The sequence below is a fragment of the Megalops cyprinoides genome, chromosome 18, assembly GCF_013368585.1.
Source record: "Megalops cyprinoides isolate fMegCyp1 chromosome 18, fMegCyp1.pri, whole genome shotgun sequence".
NCBI lineage: Eukaryota > Metazoa > Chordata > Actinopteri > Elopiformes > Megalopidae > Megalops > Megalops cyprinoides.
The window spans coordinates 14,333,092-14,352,923 of record NC_050600.1 but is presented as its reverse complement, the minus strand read 5'-3'; the positions used below and the strand labels follow the sequence as shown (position 1 = coordinate 14,352,923).

At 40.4% G+C, this 19,832-nt stretch overlaps 2 protein-coding genes across 2 annotated transcripts; one reads left to right on the top strand and one right to left on the bottom strand.

Moving 5' to 3' along the window:
* Positions 1-619: 619 nt before the first annotated feature.
* Positions 620-4,177, bottom strand: rwdd (RWD domain containing 4). The gene is made up of 8 exons (XM_036551573.1): positions 4,017-4,177; positions 3,392-3,472; positions 3,177-3,286; positions 2,902-3,052; positions 2,276-2,384; positions 1,951-2,000; positions 1,656-1,658; positions 620-1,425 (listed from the first exon to the last, which is right to left on the bottom strand). The coding sequence occupies exons 1-8, from the start codon at positions 4,038-4,040 to the stop codon at positions 1,393-1,395; spliced, it is 561 nt and encodes a 186-aa protein (XP_036407466.1). The 5' UTR covers positions 4,041-4,177; the 3' UTR covers positions 620-1,392.
* A 66-nt stretch (positions 4,178-4,243) lies between these two features.
* trappc11 (trafficking protein particle complex 11) lies at positions 4,244-18,568 on the top strand. Its single transcript, XM_036551889.1, has 30 exons — positions 4,244-4,362; positions 5,307-5,529; positions 5,640-5,809; positions 6,046-6,116; positions 6,479-6,593; positions 6,720-6,819; positions 7,080-7,153; positions 7,379-7,475; positions 7,782-7,915; positions 8,092-8,239; positions 8,586-8,679; positions 9,117-9,196; positions 10,472-10,550; positions 10,643-10,697; positions 10,857-11,002; positions 11,467-11,528; positions 11,621-11,753; positions 12,061-12,191; positions 12,269-12,424; positions 12,633-12,820; positions 13,251-13,399; positions 13,703-13,824; positions 13,909-14,028; positions 14,411-14,476; positions 14,950-15,106; positions 15,635-15,746; positions 15,965-16,056; positions 16,291-16,424; positions 17,605-17,772; positions 18,524-18,568. The coding sequence occupies exons 2-30, from the start codon at positions 5,326-5,328 to the stop codon at positions 18,566-18,568; spliced, it is 3,402 nt and encodes a 1,133-aa protein (XP_036407782.1). The 5' UTR covers positions 4,244-4,362; positions 5,307-5,325.
* The last annotated feature ends 1,264 nt before the right edge of the window (positions 18,569-19,832 follow it).

The following is a 19,832-nucleotide window of genomic DNA, read 5'->3' as shown; positions in this document are numbered from 1 at the left end:
TTTTGCAATCTTCGGCCATACGCACCGACTAATCCTTACTGCCATACCCATATTCATCTATATAGCCTTGGACAGCGTGTCCTTTCCCCCAGTTGTAACTAGCTACATTGCAGGAACCTTTTGTATTTCCCACTCTGAAAACGCGTGAAAAGACAGCTTCTGAATATATGCAGCATGAATCTTTCTGAAAGAAGCAAGTTCTAGTCTACTGGTGTGGCATCAATTTTGGAAAAATATCTAGTTTCAGATGGTTTAGATTAATTACTGACTAATAACAGTTGTTTTCCTGCTACAAATACAAGTTCAACTGGCTGATTACCATAGCAAACATCTAAACACTGTGTCTGAAAGCTGGCTGGGGCCCTTTGTAAAGCCCAGAGCCTCCTTTTCACCAGGAAAACTCAGTTTTTCTGCTTCCAATCCTATTCAGATACATTACCATGGAAACCAAATTTATATACTCAGGAATGACAGGAGTGAACAGACTGGCATTCACATGAGCATTTAAGTCAACAACAGCTGCTGATTTTACATGATTAAAAAATAACACACACACACAAAATCCAACATAGTGTAAATGATAATGTTAGACATCAGATGAAATCACTGAAATCCAGGTTTTTATTATTACTATTATTATTAAAAATGTTTCAAAAGTTGTCCTCTTGGGATAACAGATAGGTCTGGACAGGTGTCAGATATGGAGTTCATATCCATTAAGCAATGTTGACACATATCAAGATTGCTGTTTTAAGATAGCCCAATGCATTAGAAAAGTCACAACACCACAAGGTGTCATACTGGTGCTCTCCATAAAGATTCCACACAAAAAACACCAGTACACCTTATTCATCATACCATATTTAAAAATGGTAGACATTTTTAAACCACAGAAGAAGTTTGTAAGTCCTCCTATTTCCAACCTTAAATATTTCAGGTCGATCAAAGACTGCATGTGAAACTCACTGCAATTTTTCCTTGCTAATTTGTTAAACCATCTTTGTGATCTCTATTCTGAGCATGCACTGAGCAAATATTGACACGTTCTATAGAGGCTTATATTCTGATTCATGCTGAAATACACACTTCAAAACACATCTTTGCACAACCTACTGTCATCACAACACATGTAAAAAATAAATACACTGTAATCTTCTCAAATGAAGGAAAAGAAAACAGCAGCCGAAGTGCACATAACAAGCCTCATTCTGATACGCTAAAAAAACCACTGATCTGGATTTGTCTGGATCCGCAACATCTTCGCAACACCGGTCAACTCAAAGGCATTTATACAGAGCAGCATTAAGAGGTCAGAGTGAGGTCAAGTGAGATCATTGCACTTTGATGTAAAAACCACTGGAAACCTCCCCTTCACATTGGCTCCAAAATCCTCTAGTCTTCTTCTTTGCCACCTGTTTTGCTGAGCTAAAAAATGAAGAGACACATGCACTACAGTGAGTTCCAAAATGCAGTCAATGAGGTACTTCACATCAAACTGACAAAGTTTCAAGTAGACTGACAAAGTCGATTTGCACCTGACAAGGAATAAAGTGTGTGTGTTTATATATAGTGTATATATATATATATATTATATATATACACACACACACACACACGTACATACACATATGCACGCACGCACACACAGTACTTACATGCTACATGGAGAGATTTTCAGGAGTTACAAACATTGTTGATCAACGATGATTGAGTGGACAAAAAGAGATACAATAAGTACAAAATATAATTACATTTCATTTCATGACATTCACTTGTTTAGCAGAACAAAAGTGATTTTTATCCAAACACTCTGAGACCCACTCCAACATCTTACAGGTTTTACTGAGTTACAGGGCACCACAGCAATTTCATATTTGAAGCAACAAAAGCTCTAGTCCTACACCACAAGGCATTCAGTGAACCAATTAAAAAGAACTTTAACCACTTTACCTTGATAACATCAACCCAATTCCAGCCTCTGGGAAGTTCACCTTTATTATCTGTTGATCAATTCAAAGAGAGTAGTGTAATGCATTTCATAAGAACATATCTTAAAAGGCACCACTAAAAAATATAAGTATTCTTATGATTATCAAAGCTATTAAAAACACTTTCCTTTCCATTTTCATACTTCACACATACTTCACATATTTCTCACTTGTGAATGCATTAGGCTTCCCAGAATACAATTGAACTGATTAAACTCATTGGTAGTAACTAAATGAAGTGCATGTCCATATCCATTGAAATAATGAAATAATGTTGAATGTCTGGCCTGTTCGTCCGGTTATTTTCCTCTTCTGCGCTTTGGTCAGCTGTTCTTTTTTTTCTTTTTTCTTGTTAGTGGAGACCAAGTTTGGGGTTTCACTGTTGGAAATCAAAGTCTGACAAACCAAACCCATCATCAGAAACAAATTTCATTTTTTTTTTTTTTAAAGAAATGAGATAAAAATATTTGAAGAAACTTTTATGCCTCTAGAACACTGAATATGTATCTGATATGGTAATCCATATTTAGTATATTCCAAAATATAAGGGCTAATAATGAATGGGTAAGCAGTCTTCATCACTATGTGATATTATATTTACCCCTGGAAGGATATCTACTATTTATAATCATTCCTTTTTTAAAAAAATTGATGCCCAGAGATAAGTACAATACAGTACAATAAGTTCAAAGGCATTTTAATTCCATGCACTAATCCATAATTAAAGAAATGACACGTTCCTTGATTCACTCTCCAGGCTACAGACAGAATGATGAGCGTGGCTGGGCTGAATGGCCTGTTTATGTCATTATACTTCTTATGTTCTTATGTAAATATATTTAGTCGCAGCAAAGGAGAGAGAAAACGTTCAGTCTGAGCTGGGGGAACAGGAACACTGTTAAAAGAAACTGACCACTGCAGAAACCACTGGCTGATGGTTCTCCATTAGTGACTCCTGGTTTTCTTTTGCCCACTCAAAGAGAGTGTACATCATGGCAGTTCCAAGGTTACTCTCAACCTGCTCCTCCAGTTTGGCCAATATAGCTTGCTTTGTCTCTGGAGATCTGATGGAAAAGTCAAAATGAGAGATAAGAGACTGAATGAACAAACAACTAGAAAGTATTTTCATTTCCAGTTTCCGATCTTTGCTAGAAATGGAGTCAATTTTCTCAATTTATTTCTACTTACATTCTGTTGTTGAAAAAGGCATCTAGAGATATTCGAGGTGCAGTTTCGGGATATGTTTCCGGCCATGAAATTTCTAACAAAAATGCTTTAGGGTCCTCGTGATCACCTATCTGGAAATAAACGTACGACATCCAATCACACGTGAAGCAATGCGCACTGTAGAGTAACAGCAGTCTCTGTATTCACATCAACAAAAGGTATTTTTCATAACTTACCCTATACTGGAAAGACACTGGACTGAGCTCCTTGAAACAGTCGTCTCCTTCATAAATGGAGCGAAGAGCCTCTAACTCCATCTATGCGGTAATAGAGAGTGATGTGAACACAACAACCTATCTAAACATCGGGCTAAGTAACGTTATAGCAACGGTTAGCTGGATATCTGTTAGTTACACGCCCAGTCATAATACATCCTTTAAATCATCACTTGATTAGCTAGCTGACTTCCTTAAATATAACAAGGTGGCTACCTCCAAAATGGTCTTTGACTGGTTAGTTCTGTAGATGTATACCTAAAAATAACTCTGTGGATCCCCATATTAGCTTGATTACTAGCAAACAAAATAAAACTAACCGATACTTTACGTGGCGATGTAAGCATTGCTGTTGTCAGGGGCTTAGTCAGAGTATCACAAATGAAGCAGCCAACGTGTTTAAGTAGCTAGTCTTCAAAAATCGTACAGATATGTAGCCTGTTAGCTAACTAGCTATGTTTGTCAAATCTATCGCTAGATAGCTAACGTTAGCTCCCCGGCCAGTTAGCTAGCCTTAGTTAGACTCTGCCTAGCTAAGCTACTTTTTTTTAGCTAACCAAACATTCGAGCTTGCTAGTTGCATTACCTCTTGATCTTCATTGGCAGTCATGATTTCCTTTTTCCTACCATGCAGTTTAAGTGATATTTCTGTCCGTTTACAATTATGACAGTTAGTCTGTTACAGTAACATCACTATCGCAAAAGTTATAAGAACAGTGAGTGCAACATCATTACTCCACACGCTTCGTAAACTTTCACCCCTGCACCCTGAACCCTGCAGGGCTCCCTTATCACATGATATGGTGGTGAGGTTCGACTTCCTGGAGGAATAAGCCCACTGTCTGAAATTTAGCAAGATAGCTAACGTAAAATATTTAACGTTACCTGCATTTTGCTTTCATTCGGGGCGGCAGAAGCTTTGAAAGGAAGAGGTGAGCTGCATTATTCCAGTGAAGTGCTCAGTATCAGCTAGCTAGTTAGCTGGTCCTGCTTCCTTTTTCGTTAGCAGCCAAGCTCGTTAGCTAACCTCTAGGCTATGATCACATCAATAATGCTAGCTAGTCACCTAGTTAGTATGTAAACAAATATAAAGAGTTTGTGAGGTTTTTTTATTTTGCTTGTATGTTTTTGTTTTTGCAATGTAGCACCTAGCTAGCCAGCTGTCATCTATTATACAAACAACTATGCTAACATTACAGATAGAACATAATAGCTTGTCAGGTTACCAGCTAGACTATCGCAAGTTATTGATGATGTGGGAGCCTAATTTGCCAATGACTTTATTACTACCCTGAAGGTTGGCTATGTGTTATTTTTTTCAATACAATGTAGTTACTCTAGGCAGTTTGCTAGCATTGCATGCTTAGCCATGTATTTAACCATGTTTGTTCACTTCTCTTAACCGTGCTAACTCGCCAGAAAGGCCTTGTCAGCCAAAATTGACGATCAATCACTAAACGCTGAACAGGAGGATAATTTTGCACCATATTACTGCCCAGACCTTTTAAGTTGTCCAGTTGCTGTCAGCATTTTCTGACTTGCAAATTAGCATACAATATCCAACATTGAGATATTCAAGACTAACATAGGTTGCTACCTTTGCGCAAACTCGTCGCTTATTGGTGGGCGAAACATTTTCGAAACCAAGTAATTTTGCTCAGTAGTAATTTTGCCTTATAAAGTAACGTTATAGAGCGTCGTGTTTCTTTCACTAGCAGCGTTTTTTCTCCACTAATGCAACTTTTAAACAGTGTGTGTCTTATTTTACATCAGTGTTCCCTTAACACGGTTATTGGGGTGGCAGGGATGTCATCCCTCAAGTTACGGTTTGGGGGCATATGGCATATATTAATGACAATAACTATCCTCCTGTCAGAGCCGCAGCTCCCGAGAAAATGAGCCCAACTCAGTGGGACCTACCCCCGGAGCTGTGCTGCCGGCCCATGGCCTTTGTTGCTCTAACAGGGCTGGATGTGGTGTACAACGCTATCCACAGGGCAATCTGGGATGCCTTCTGCGCCAATAGGAGGGCTGATAGGGTGCCCATTTCATTCAAGGTCCTCCCTGGAGACCACGAATACCCAAAATGTAGGACTAAGGTACACAATAACCTCTGTTTTATATATATATAAAAAAAAGTTATAAACCACCTGCATCCATAAATACACTGGCCTCCACCTTAACAGATCACGCTTTGTTGATTTTCCAGAGAACGTCCTATGAGTGGTACATTCCCAAGGGGATTCTTAAAACTGGCTGGATGAACAAGCACCTGAATCTGGTGCCAGCACTAGTGGTTCTGTTCTATGAGTTGGACTGGGACGAGCCTCAGTGGAAGGAGAAGCAATCTGAATGTGCCACCAAGGTGGAAATCGTCAGGTACATGTGAACCAGCATATTTACATGACCTTCCTTTAACCAAATATTGTTGCCTGCACACTGGGATAAGGTACATTGTCCTAAGATAAATTCAGATTTAATACTGCTTGAAACAACAATATTCCCAGATCGAAAGATGTCCTTTTGATGTGTTTTAATAATTTGCATCTTAAATTGTATTATATTGTGCATGTCACAGCATTGTGTTTATATTAAGTTTGTCTCATTTTTAATAGGACAAGTCTGCAAGGAAGAAATACAAAAGTTGCAGTAGTTTTAATTCAGAAAAAAACACCTCTTCCCCCAGGTAACTGCAAATGTGTCCATATTTGCTGAGAAGTGGCATGATTTTGACATTACTTCAAGGGTAGTAGGGTTTCCGTAGTATACAGGTTTGCTTACCATGCACCGTATAAATCCATATAAAGATGATTTAAAGAGAGAATATTGTTTGTATGTATGACTGTGCTTAGTTCCAGTATGTAGATGACGAAAGTTAAGTTTTGGCTGTAATTTCAATAAATTCTGCAAAAAGGGGTGTTTTCCAGACACATGACATCTAATAACTCACTTTGAGTGATGAGTTATTGTTTGCTGGTTATATCTTACCAGTGTTTCTCTTGCACTTCGTTTATTCTGACTCCTGTCTCCCTGTGTGGCTCTCCCTAGGGGAAGATGTGGTGGCCTCAGAGAGGGCTGCAGCACTGTGTAATGCTTGTGACCTCTCAGGGAAGTCTCTCTTCGTCCTTCCCCACACTGACCATCTTGTTGGCTACATCATCAGGTCAGTTATCCTCAGTGCTAGGTCAATGTGATGTCACAACATGGCTGTCCCATAAGGCCGTCCCCATGTTCCTGCTGTGTGCTGTCGTACGCTTCCACTGACTGGCCCGTATGTACCTGACTGCAGGCTGGAGAACGCATTCTATGAGCATGCACAGACGTACTACTACACTGAAATAAGGAGGGTGAAATCGCACAAAGAATTCCTCAACAAAACAACTCACCAGGTAGGCAACAACTGGGTAATAGTTACACTCACTTCCCACTTTTGTTTTTGCACTAGCGTGATGTTTCATGTAATAAATCATGGGTCTCCTCCGTTGTCATCCCTTCTTTTCCCATAGTGTTCATTGTCTTGTAATACTTATAATACAAATGAAATACTTTTCATAAATGTGTTATGTATTCAGATCTTTTTGTTATAGGTTTAGGTTGTTGTATTTACTTTTTCTTGTGAATGTTAACTGTGGGTGGGTGTTTGTTGCAGTTGCTGTTTGTAAGACACCAGTTCAAGATTGCTTTCTTCAGTGAACTGAAGCAGGACACACAGAATGCATTGAAGTAAGGCAGTTGTTGATTCACTTATTCCTTATATTACAGGTAAACCACCACAGTCATATTGTATGCACCAAGGCAGCAGGCTGGAAAAAATCATATTTATTTTAAATCATGCAATTGCTTTTGTCTTCATTGATTAGTCTTCAGGGATGTCATTTGACGTTGTCTGTTTAGACAACTGACCAGCAATGACATCCAGATCTGTAAGGTATTCACTCTGTGATGAAGGTATTACAGGACTGCCTACAGCCTTGTGCATGAGCTCAGAGCCCATGAGACCAACATGCTGGAAATAAAGACCATGGCTGGCTTCATCAACTACAAGGTAACACAAGCCAGCAGCAAATTTCTCTTCTGTTGAGTAGTTTAACATGAATCACTGTAGTTTGAGAAGGAATAGTTCAGAATAACATGTTATTGACAAATGGGAGAGCTGTGGGGAACATCAGCAGTTAAATGCTGTCATGAACATTCTGAGTTGATATGAAATCAGCGTGTGGTGATATTCAAACAAGAGAACCTGAAGGAGGTGCAGCTGATCACAAAAAAATCAAACCACATAGTGCATGATTTGCTGGATATGGAAGACAGTTTCCTTGTGATAATTGTTTGATTATTTTCTGCCTCACAGATTTGCCGGTTATGTTTCCAACACAACACACCTCTGGATGCCATCGCCCAGTTCAGGAAGCACATCGATCTGTGCAAGAAGAAGATCGGCAGTGCCGAGCTGGCCTTCGAGCACACAGCGTGGATGTCTAAACAGTAAGAGCTCAGCGAGACCACACTGACACATGGGACATTTTGCACTCCCATTTCACTTTTCAGAGCTCATAGTCATTGAAAGTGTACCACTGATCAGAATCAGGTCATGTAATACTTAATGTGTATTTCTAAATGTCCCCTCATTTATGTGGCTTATGTCTGATCCTCCATTCTAGATTTCAGTCCTTTGGTGATCTGTTTGATGAGGCAATAAAGCTGGGTTTAACAGCCATCCAGACCCAGAACCCAGGCTTCTACTACCAGCAAGCAGCTTATTATGCCCAGGAGCGCAAGCAGCAGGCCGCCCAACTGTGTGGACATGAGGTACGTGCTACAACATTTGGAAGTGTCTTCCGTCTTTGTGGTTTGTGTCCCGAAGTCAAAAAGTGAGAGTTTATATATTTGTAAAATTCACATGTTATATGAAATGGCACATATTCAGTGTTTGTTGTTTGAGTCAGAAAACACAATCACAGTCTGACAACTTTGGATTAGGATATGTTGTTTTAACAGTCAACAAGCTAATCAATTGCATTGTCTTTTTATATTCAGATAAGCACTGTGTTGTATCATGGGATGCTCAAAAATAACTGCCACACATACTTAGTGTATGCATAAACCTTGGAGCAAGGTTTATTTTGTGACTCTGTTTTTTTGGTTCGCTTCACAGCCAAATGTGGGCTACCCTAACCCAGATCCCCTGGAGACTCCCACCGGAGCCCTGGATTTCTACGGCCAGAGACCCTGGAGACAGGGCCACCAGAGTGAGTGTGTCACATTAATAAGTCATAAGGTTATGAGGTGCATAGCACACCAGGTATTACTGACTAAGGAAATGCTAGTACTTTCCATGGGCAAAAGTATACACTTAATGCTCAACAGATGTATAATAAAAATCTGAAACATATACAAATGTTCTGGTTGAGGATGTGACAACTTGATTTTATTCTCAGTATATTGTAATATATTGAGAAATATGTTATTATATGTTACTATCGTGAGTCTACATCAACTCCAAGATCGAATGACAAAGCACAACTGCACTTGTAGCTTTCGAATTATGTAGCTAATCTGCATGTGTTTGTGCACTTTTTACACATACTTTCTATTGTTGGTCCATTGTCCTCGTTGCCTTTCTCAAGGTTATCTTTGAGTAAAACTGAATAAAAATGCCCCTGAAATTATTTTTTGAAACTTGCAGGTATTGACCCACCAGACCCAGAGAAGGAGAAAGGTGGAATCCTGGCACTGCAAGTGAAGGAAAGAGAGGTCCTACATTCAGTGAGTATTCCTGTGCCCATCCACTTGGACCTGTACTGTTTGCACTGAAATTAGGTCACAGGTTCTGTAACCTAATTTCTGGAGGAGCTAGGGTAACAGGTGAAAAGGTAGTTCTGTAAGAGAGACTGTAAATAATCCATTCTAGAGTCCAACATCTCAGCCTCCACTCAACTGCGACACTGACGTTCTGTTTGACTCTTTTGGCAGGGCACACTACCCTCTGCTGTCAACGTTTAAAGAAAAATGGTAAATGTGTATAGCTCGACTGAGTTTAGGTACAAACTAAGAAGGTAGCTTCTCAAGTTCAGAGTCCACAAAGAGAACATGTAGTTCACTGTGATATATTGCTTTTAAAACTGCTGTAGTGTGTAAAACAATTAACACAACATCTTGCTTGTGCAAGCAATGTCCAGATATGCTTCTTCTCATCAATGCCTAAAGGGAAGCATTTTTCTGGAGGTTCTGTTATTAGTTGTATATAATAATAGCTCACAACGGACTCATACAGACTGGTTCAATGTGGACCAGACAGGTCTTCTTCATGAATGATTGAGTATCTCTTACGTGGTATACTTCATGTGTTACTGAATGTATATGATGCACCTTTATTAACATGGTTAAGCTTGTGTTTGTGTGGATCGGTTTTAAGATTTAACTCCCATGTTCAACAGACAGGGATCAATGTTTACATCAGTCATGCCCTTATTCTCAATGTAATCAATGCAATTTTGGTTTTGCATGAAGCTGACAATTAGTTTTAACTTTAGATGTGCAAGTAGGCTGTATTTTTTTTTTTTTCATTATTTTACACATACAGTATATAGGTCTAAGCCTATTACAATTATGCAAACATATTTAAATTCATTAGGGCTAAATACATTGTAATATACTTTGCTGTAATTTACATTAGGTGTATCATAACTATTATTGTTGTACACCATTGGCTACTTGTAGTCTGAATTAAGCTATTATTCACTTACTTTTCATTCAGCCTTTGTTTTGAGTTTACAGTTAGTCATTAGTTAATCATTGCATGTGTTACAGTTTGACTCTGACTGTGTGTCATGGAAACCTGTAGAGCAAGCATAATTTTCCTGTTTTTCCTAATTTTTTCCTCATGCAGAAAACTTTTTAATGTTCTCTGGTCCGTCTTTCTCAGAATGATGTAGCTTAGAGGCTGAAAGCTTGAACTAGTGGATGTAACTTAAGTGTGTAATAACAGATGCCAGGTGCAGCCACTGCAGGCCCTTGACCCCAGTGCTGGTGTGTTTTCAGGAGCTCATCATCGCTCTGCTCAGTAATGCTGTGGCCCAGTTCAAGAAGTACAAGTGCCCCCGCATGAAGAGCCATCTGAGTGAGTATCCCTGAAAAAGCCCTGTCTGTACAGTTTTGCACAGATTCCTCTGTCTGTTATTAAAACGCTCACAATTTCCCTTCTTTTTGCAGTGGTTCAGATGGGGGAGGAGTACTACCATGCTAAAGACTACACCAAAGCATTAAAGTAAGTTGTTTTGGATCAGCAGATTTGGAGAGGTCTGGTTGATGTGATTTGTCAGTGGCAGGTGCTGGTTTTGCGTACATATGACTTTGGCAAATGGAGATCATGTGCACTGCAGAGTGGTGGTTATGACCTCGGTAATGGAGAGTATATGTGTTGCAGACTGCTGGACTATGTGATGTGTGACTACCGCACAGAGCGCTGGTGGACCCTGCTCACCTCCATCCTCAGCACTGCGCTCAAGTGCTCCTACCTCATGGCCCAGGTCAAAGACTACATCACGTATTCCCTGGAACTGGTTGGCAGAGGTATCGTTTCCCTGTGGGTCTTAACCCACTTACACTTTCGCTTGTCTGCTTCACTGATATAATGCTGTCATTTATTTGTGAATTTCAAGTGAGTGTACAACTCTGGGTGTGTTGGAGAATATGAGAGTTTTGTAAGTACGGAGTACAATAATTCCAAGAATTCGTCATTGTATCGGTTTTCTTTTGGTAGCCCAGTTGCAGTTTTTATTATTATTCAGCTGAGAAAGGTCTGGTTTTTGGTGAAAAGATACAGTACAGTGACCGAAGTAGCAGCTATTTTCTGAGTGGGTTTAAAATGTTTAAAAAAAGCCCACCGTCAATGAAGAGTTTACACACAGCTCATCTTATCAAGCAGTTTTTATGCTGTTTTTGTGGTACCTTTAAACAATCTGTAAGGTAAGGCTTAAGTATGTATGACAGAACCCCTTGTTTTAAGTCAGTTTCTCCCTAATGTTTAACACCAGCTTCCACTCTACGAGATGATCAGAAATCCAGAATTGAGAAGAATCTAATAAAGGCACTGATGGTAAGTTGTGCTGTGTGCCTAAATCAGCCTCTGATGTTTAAAACAGGTCGGAATACAAGGGTGTTTGTACATGAACTTGCTTCTGTATGCAGAATGAGGTTCCGGAGGCGGAGCCAGACTGTGACACGGCCGCAGTGAAAGCTGCACACAGTCTGTGGAGTGACAGAGTGGCCTTGGCTGGCAACAACGAGTTCACCATCGAGGTGCAGGACTACGTCCCCTTCAGTGAGTACAATAGCTGGAAGAAATGCACCATATCCGTAGGATGTCCCAGTTCAAGAATTTACTGAAGAGAATCAATGCATCAGTGCCTTGCACTTTGGAACATTGATTCTAAAGTTTATCACTGGTCATGTGCTGCTTGTCAGAATACTGACTAATATCTCATACCAGTCTAAAAAATATCCATAATAAATTCAGTGTCATGAAGCATCCGAATGGATTTTTATGATAATCATGTGTAAGTGCATAAATGGGATCAGGCAGAACGAAACAACTTTGCTTCACCTTTATTCATTACTTTTCCTTACAGTTCAGTGCAAAGCCAAGTTCCTGTCTCCCAGCTTCCATGTAGATAATCCTGTTCAGATGCATGTCTACCTGAGAGCAGACTGTCCTCACCCTGTGCGGTTCTCCAAGCTGTGTGTGAGCCTGAGCAACCAGGTATGGCTGTTCCAAGCACTGGTCTGCTGTGTGTTTCTGCTGGCTTGCTCAACGAAGCTGTGGCTCTGTATCCACAGGAGTACAACCAGTACTGTATGGTTGAGGGGCCCTGCCAGACTAAGGACATTCTGGAGCCCTCAACACAAGAGAACATGTGTCTGGTCCCCGGCAAGACACGGAAGTACACCTTCACGTTTGTGGCCAGAACAGAGGACGTGGGCAAGAAGATTGAGGTAAAAATGGAGTTTGGCTATAAATGAATGTGATACCAGAACAATATGAAGTAAAACTTTCTCGTACAGTGAGTGTGTAATAGTCAGTCTTCAATTCAGTTATCTTTTAAGTTTTGGCTTTACTACATGCCAGTTATGTACAAGGTTCTTTCCTCTCGTTTTATGAAGTGAAACATGTAACGGTACAATCAGTGACTCTCTCTCTCAGATCACAGCAGTGGACCTGATGCTCGGCAGCGAAAATGGACGCTGCGTCTTCCTTAACTGGCGCGGGGGAGGGGGTGACGCAGCCTCTTCCCACGAGGCCTTGCAGGCGATGCGTTCCTTCAAGAGGCGGAGTCATCTCCCGGAGCAGCAGGTGGACTGGGACACGGTGTCCATCCAGGCCAGCACCATGTGAGCATCCTCACAGAATCTCTCGGCTCAGGCCAGCTTTGCTATGTAAAACAATCTGCAGTCAAGTGCAGCCTGTAAGCAGTTTTGGCTGTGACCCCAAGCCTCTCTGTCTTATGTTTTATGAAGGACACACAACAGCTGTGCAGTGAGTAGAAATGAAATGTGTCCTTTTACTTAGATGAGCGGTAGTATAGCATAGTGGTAAGGAGCAGGACTCATAACAAAAAGTTGCAGGTTCATTTCCCCACTGGGACACTTCTGTTGTACCCTTGGGCAAGGTACTTAACCCAGAATTGCTCCACTAAATATCCAGCTGCATAAATGGGTCACATGTAAAAATTGTAACCTATGCAAATTGCTCTGGTTAAGAGCATCTGCTAAATGACAATAATGTAATGCTCAGTGCATGGGATCCATTTTTGTCTTCCAGGATTATTTCCCGTGTTCCAAGGATCTCGGTGCAGCTCCGTCATGAGCCTCCTGCTCTGAATAATGAGATATACTGCATGATGGTCACCATCCAGTCTCATGAGGACACGGCTGCCAAGGACGTCAAGCTCACAGCTGGGCTGAAACCAGGTCAGCATGACGGAAAGAAAGAGCACTTTCTCAGATGGAGATACGGTAGCTCCTAAACCATTTTCATCCATGGGTTAAACTGTAAAGCTTTTAACCAAGGTCTGAGACCTGAAATCCTTGGATATTTACTGTTCAAGAGTTAGCATAATGAAATACTGTTGTTTTTATTACTCGTCTTGGTTGTAATTCTAGTGAATCTAGTGAATTCTGATGTGGGGTCAGTTTGCGTTGGCTGTCTGGGTTTAATCCAAATTTTATCCCCAAACCAAAGTTTATTAAGTTTGGCATCCCCTCCTAATTCAGGTCAGGATGCAAACCTCACACAGACAACCCACGTGACCTTAACCAGCTCTGAAATGTGTGATGACTCCCATCCTGCACTGCTCCCTGACATTTCCATTGGTGACCTGCAGCCAGGCCAGAAGGTACCACAGCACAGTCACCTTTGCAATCTCATGTAGAATATTTACAAATGTGTCAGTCTTGTGCAACGTTTCTCTGTGTAACAGGTGGAAAAGCCGATTTACATCCGCTGTGTCACAACTGGATCCAGAATCTTCCTCTTTCATGTGTCCTATGCTGTGAATACCACAGTACAAAACAAGGAAATCATATGCAAGTGTCACAAAGTAAGTCTTGAATTTAATGTAATGAACTCAGTTATGAATACATCAAGGATATTTGTTACTACTTCTCTTGCAATGGCGAGGTTGCATTGATTGCATGCATGGGGATAAAAGTATCCACATGGACAGATAATCTGCGGATAATTAGAAGTGTTGCGCAATTTAATGACATCAATTAAAATGGCCAGGCACATTTATGACAAAGGAACAGGAAATTGTCTGTATCTGCTATGGATTATTCAGAATTAATGTAAAGTCAAACCAGCAAAATGAATAAAAGAGCGGTGATCAGTCTGAAGGTGAGATTTCACCCTCCTTTAATTGAAGCTCATAGGGAAACTCATCTCTCTGTGTAATTTTACTTTTAATGTCTTTCTTTTTACAGGATGAAACTGTTACCATTGAAACTGTTGTTCCGTTTGAGGTTGCTGTGAAGTTTGTATCCACAAAAGTGAGTGTAAACTAATGGCTTCAGTGTGTTTATATTCTTTAATGTGTAAACTATTTTTGCTTCTGTAATAAAAGAATGCCCTCACACAGGCAACACATCAGTATTGTACCTTCCTGCTCAACAATCATTTTCCTGATATTTGTCTGTGTGACCACCACAGTGCAATTAACAAGTACTACTTAGGCTATTCCACCTTGCAGCTAATTAGAAGATGAATTCTACAAGATTCTACTTACATTCATGCTAGGATACAGAGAACATGACATTGAACACACCCTTTGTGATAACCAAGAGTAAAGATGAGCAAATGCGTGAAACCTCTTAATTTAACTATTGAGCTTACTCAGAAGATCACAACTGACAGATATCTGTGACCACAGAGATGATAAAAAAACCAAAGCCAGGAATACAAAAACAATTTTTTGAAAGAAAAAGAAAAAAAACTTTTCTCTGTGTACATGTGACTCGTTCAGTTTGAGCACCTGGACCGCGTGTATGTGGACATCCCCTTCCTGCTGATGACAGACATCCTCAGCGCATCCCCCTGGCCCCTGCATTTGGTGTCCAGTCACCTTCAGCTGGCGCCCTCCATGGCCGCTGTGGACCAGCCCCAGTCACAGGTGGAGCGGGGTATGTAGTGCAGCTGTGCCCTGCCGTGTAGGTCTCACTAGTAACGACTAAACTGGGGTGTGGCAGTGTGGCATAGTATTAAGGAGCAGGACTTGTATCCAAAAGGTTGCTGGTTGGATTCCCTGCCGGGGTACTGCTACTGTAGCCTTGGGCAAGGTAATTATCCCACAGTTGCTTTACTTAATATCCAGCTGTATAAATGGATAGCATGTGAAAAGTGTAATGTAAGTTGCTCTGGATAAGAGCGTCTGCTAAACGACAATAATGACAGCAATGAAGTGTGACGTAACGAAACTCCTGGATCTGTGGAACACACCGAATCACAGCCTTGGCCCAGTCTCTGGTAACACATTGCACACTGCAAGCAGCAGCACTTTATGGTTTGTGAGATCAGTTGTTGCTTTCGAAAAAGTCTGCTACCAGCTACTGCCAGGGTCGACTTTGGCAATGAGGTGGGGACCATCGTTTGTGTCTCGGAAGGTGCGTGGGGACCGTGACAGCATTCCCCGTTGTTTCGTGTCCCTGCAGTAGTCCTACAGACTGGGGAGTGCGCCAGCGAGTGCTTCTGTCTCCGGTGTCCCCCTGTGCTGAATGGGACAAGCAGCGTGGCGTCCGGACAGTACGTCATCTCCTGGAAGAGGTCTGTACATTCTGTTGAAGTTGTCCTCTGCGCTTTCAGGACTCTCTGCTTTTACCTTACATGGGATAATTGTAGGCCTTATCACAAATGAGCCATGGGTGTTGTGAAGTAAAGCAGTATATTGCCATGACCTGACTTGCTGCTGAAGTTGCTGTTAATTCTGGAATTCAAATTTTAACAGGTTTGGTTGGTTGTTTTTGTGTTTGTTTGAATTTCAGGAAATCTGCTTCTGAGAATGTGCCAGTTGTTGACACAGTGGTTACACTCCCCCATGTCATTGTAGAGAGCATTCCATTATATATACATGCTGGTAAGTACGCAGCATCTGTAATAATTAATGCTATACAATTGTCATGGTAGAAAATGTGCCACGATGAAAGTAAGTTTATTTAAGTATTCATAGTGGCGATAAAGTCAAACAGCAAAAACAAGCTGATGACAACATGAAAGGAAATGTTGGGCACACTTTCTGAACATATTTTAGGGGTTTCAAGTCTGGCTCGAGTGTTCTGTGTGCTAACCAGGCTGTTTTTTGTACTTAAAGAGCTGCCGTCGTTTGGGCGAGTGCGAGAGTCCCTGCCGGTGAAGTACCACATCCAGAATCGCACTGGGCTGGTGCAAGATGTGGAGATGTCTGTGGAGCCCAGCGATGCCTTCATGTTCTCTGGCCTCAAGCAGGTCAGTCACCTTCTATTTTATTCACACTCTCTAAAATGGAGCAAATGAGAACCTGAGGTACAGCATTTTATGAGTATATAGTTCCATTAGTTCTATTGAACTTTTATTTTTGGTAAGGGATCTCCACCAAAGAGGTATGTCCATCAAGTGTGAATGTCTCCTGGAGGGAAATTCCACGGTACAGTGTTTTAGAAGCACTGGACATTTGGTGTATTTATAGTACTCTTAGACTAACCACTGGAGGACTCATTTCTGAATTGACCATGTATAGTTATATACTGAAGATACTTGACATGTCAGCATTTACCCTATTTATACCCTCTCCTTGAAGCCCATTCAAAATGCTAGACTCTGAATAAAGTCCTTTTTGTCTGAAATCACTGGACACAAATTAACTACAGCACAGAGTTGTGGATTGTGCAGTTCATATAGTTTAACAGCATACCGGTTTTACTTTAACGCTTCAGTGTTAAAGCCTAAGGTTATGTTAATATATTATGCGGTAAACATGTAACATTTCCGAGCACATTTCCATTCACAGTGAATTAGCTGTGTTAGATAATGGGCTTTATTACAGCTGAGGTTAGTGTTCCTATAGTGTATATTCAACATCTTACTTGGTAAAATGATTTTCTTGTAGGAAATTATGTGTGTAATACAAAGAACATACATTTTATACACATTTACTGGTGGTTACTGTTTATCAGCTATAGTAACTAGGCTATCTGCTACCCATGAAAGCCCAGAATTCTTTATTCTGGCTCAGTTTTTCCTTACATCTCCCATTTCTCAAGTCTTTAGACATTATTAGTTGAGGCCCTGTCCAGTTCTTTGGAGTGTCCAGTTTCCTTGGGCAATTTAACCCCCACAGACCATACCTAAGAATAGAACCTCACTAGAACGCCCAAGTTTCCATGTGCTAGTTTTTACCAAAAAAATCTACATTAATTGCTCACTCTGTGAAATGATTGTCATTGTTATTTCCTGGCACTTGCAGTTTTCTGAAGATAACAATTGCATTTGGATAGTTTTAGCTTCAACTGTATATATTCTTTATTTCCAGACACCTGCAATTTCATATTGTACTCATCCTTAGCCCTTATTGTAGTGTGGGGTTTGATACAGCAGGCGTTGTAGAGGTGTATTTGCATCAGCTCCCTCTGGTGGTGTGTTCCCGCAGGTGCGATTGCGCATTCTGCCAGGCACTGAGCAGGAGATGCTGTATAACTTGTACCCGCTGATGGCAGGGTACCAGAGCCTGCCGTCTCTCAACATCAACCTGCTGCGCTTTCCTGGTATCAGCAGCCAGCTGCTGCGCCGCTTTCTGCCCTCACGCATCTTTGTTAAGGTACTGCCCAGAGCACTCTCTTAACATAATACCCATAACACGCAAGTCACTCAATGCACAGCTAATTCTTAGGTCACTTAAGACACGCAGTTCACTTTCAGCTTGCTCAACATAACACACAGTGACCTCTTTTGTCATTTAACACAGCTTTACTCCCAGGTTAGCTGAAATAGTCAAGTATTGTTTTCCATTCCACAGCAAACTTTGTTTACCTTGTGACATTTATCTTTTTCCTAAAGAAAGCTTTGCTGTTGCATTTGCCTGGATAAAGTTTTCAGTCACCGGGTGATGTGCTGCCGTTCATGGGAACCTCAGGGAAAATCCTGTCCTCTTCAGTCTGAATATAACATAATGCATACTACATAAATGTCCAAACTCATCTTAACTTCACATCCTAAATTAGTATCGCAATTTTTAAGTTTGAGTGGAAGGTGTCCCAACTTAAAATGAATGTTCTTTTCTGATTTTCCTTTCTTTGTAGAAATGAGTAGCCCGAAATAAAACGTGATGTTAAGAAAATACCATAAAGCCAAAATTCAGTCAAACAGCAATGAATGTTGTCTCTAATCTCATAGAACGTCACAAAGTGTGACATTTTTTCCTCAAACATTTGTTAATTTCAGCCATTGCAAAACTGTTGGTTTTGTTTAAGTATTGACTGTAAGCGTCAGTACGTAACAACATTTATCAGTCAAATTTAGGAATAAAGCACATTGACTTGTATGTTGATTTGTTCTTTTTTGTGTCTCAGCCACAGGGGCGACAAGCAGATGACACCTCCATTGCAGCTGCTTAGATATTTTTGGAACATTAACATCTAGGTTTCTAAATTATGTGATTTTTTTTTTTTTTTTTTTTTTTCTTTGGAAAAACAATTTACATCACACATTTGCTCCAGTGGTCAGATTTCAGTAAATCCTAAAATGGACCTCTTGTGTGGTGTATTAAAAAATAAAATTGTTTTCAGTCATATTTGGTGATTGCATTACATGTACTAATGAGTTTTCAATGTAAAATTGTCTTTGTACGATTGGACCTTATTACTGCATGCAAGTCCATTATTATACAGAAATTGCTTTGCATTTGTACAGTAGAAGTGTTATGTTATTAATGCAGTTCTCCATTAAACTGGTAATTAATATACTGAGTGATTGATTTTTATCTGTGTAGAATTGTTTGCTATAAATCATAATTATTATTTAGAATTTTTATGTAATTAGTAAATGCTAAACACAAATGCTAAAGCTTTGAGGTAAATGTAAAATTGTTGAATTAGTTCATTCTCACACTAACTGGACACATGCCAAGATGTGACCAGCTTTTCACTCAGAACTGCAGAATTAAATTGTAATTTGATGGGACACACATTCTGTGCTTAAGTGTAACTGACAGAAGCTAAACCACACAGCAGAGAGTGAGAGATGTCATACTAGGATTAAGGCCAACAGTGACAAAAGTTAATGGATGCCTTATTATGGATATTACTTTTGGCCCGGTTGTTGTGGCAAGGGGGGCATGTGATCAGCCACACTCAACCTTAGACGGTGCAGTCCCCTGGAAAAAATGGAGTGCTGAAACAGGGGTATCCCTTGTTGAGGGTGCAGCAGCTACTGTAAGGACTGCATCACACAGGAATAGAATGTGGTTATTGTGTTATGGCAGGTGGGCCATTCTTAAAAACCACACCCAGTAGATTTCTGAATATTGTTCAGACATGAAAGGAAGTTCCATCTGAAACTGATGGAACTCATGGAATTGCAGGTAACTTGAGTCAATTCATTTTCAGTTTGGTAAAATGCAGAGGTTATGAACTAAAACCCAGCACTTATTTTGGATCCAACACACTTTATTTTTCTCAGCCCCATCTTTTACTACCATCTGCATTTTATGAGAGAAGGAGAGATTACTACTGCAACTTAAACATGGCCTAGCTACTCAAACGTTTGTAAACAGGGGTACACAGAACTTTCAGTTGCAGAGCTGGTACAGCAATGAAATGATAAGATATTGTTGAGTGGCATATTCCTTTTCTAATAAATCAATTGTATTACTGAGGAACA

What these genes read in the sequence shown, in the direction of transcription:
- rwdd (XM_036551573.1), bottom strand. Translation starts at nt 4,040, where the DNA reads ATGACTGCCAATGAAGATCAAGAG. An exon ending in CTGCCAATGAAGATCAAGAG is followed by an intron (nt 3,473 to 4,016) that starts GTAATGCAACTA and finishes ATTACCGCATAG; the next exon opens with ATGGAGTTAGAGGCTCTTCG. An exon ending in CAGTGTCTTTCCAGTATAGG is followed by an intron (nt 3,287 to 3,391) that starts GTAAGTTATGAA and finishes GTTTATTTCCAG; the next exon opens with ATAGGTGATCACGAGGACCC.
- trappc11 (XM_036551889.1), top strand. Translation starts at nt 5,326, where the DNA reads ATGAGCCCAACTCAGTGGGACCTACCCCCGGAGCTGTGCTGCCGGCCC. An exon ending in GACTACACCAAAGCATTAAA is followed by an intron (nt 10,698 to 10,856) that starts GTAAGTTGTTTT and finishes TATGTGTTGCAG; the next exon opens with ACTGCTGGACTATGTGATGT. An exon ending in TCATATGCAAGTGTCACAAA is followed by an intron (nt 14,029 to 14,410) that starts GTAAGTCTTGAA and finishes TTCTTTTTACAG; the next exon opens with GATGAAACTGTTACCATTGA.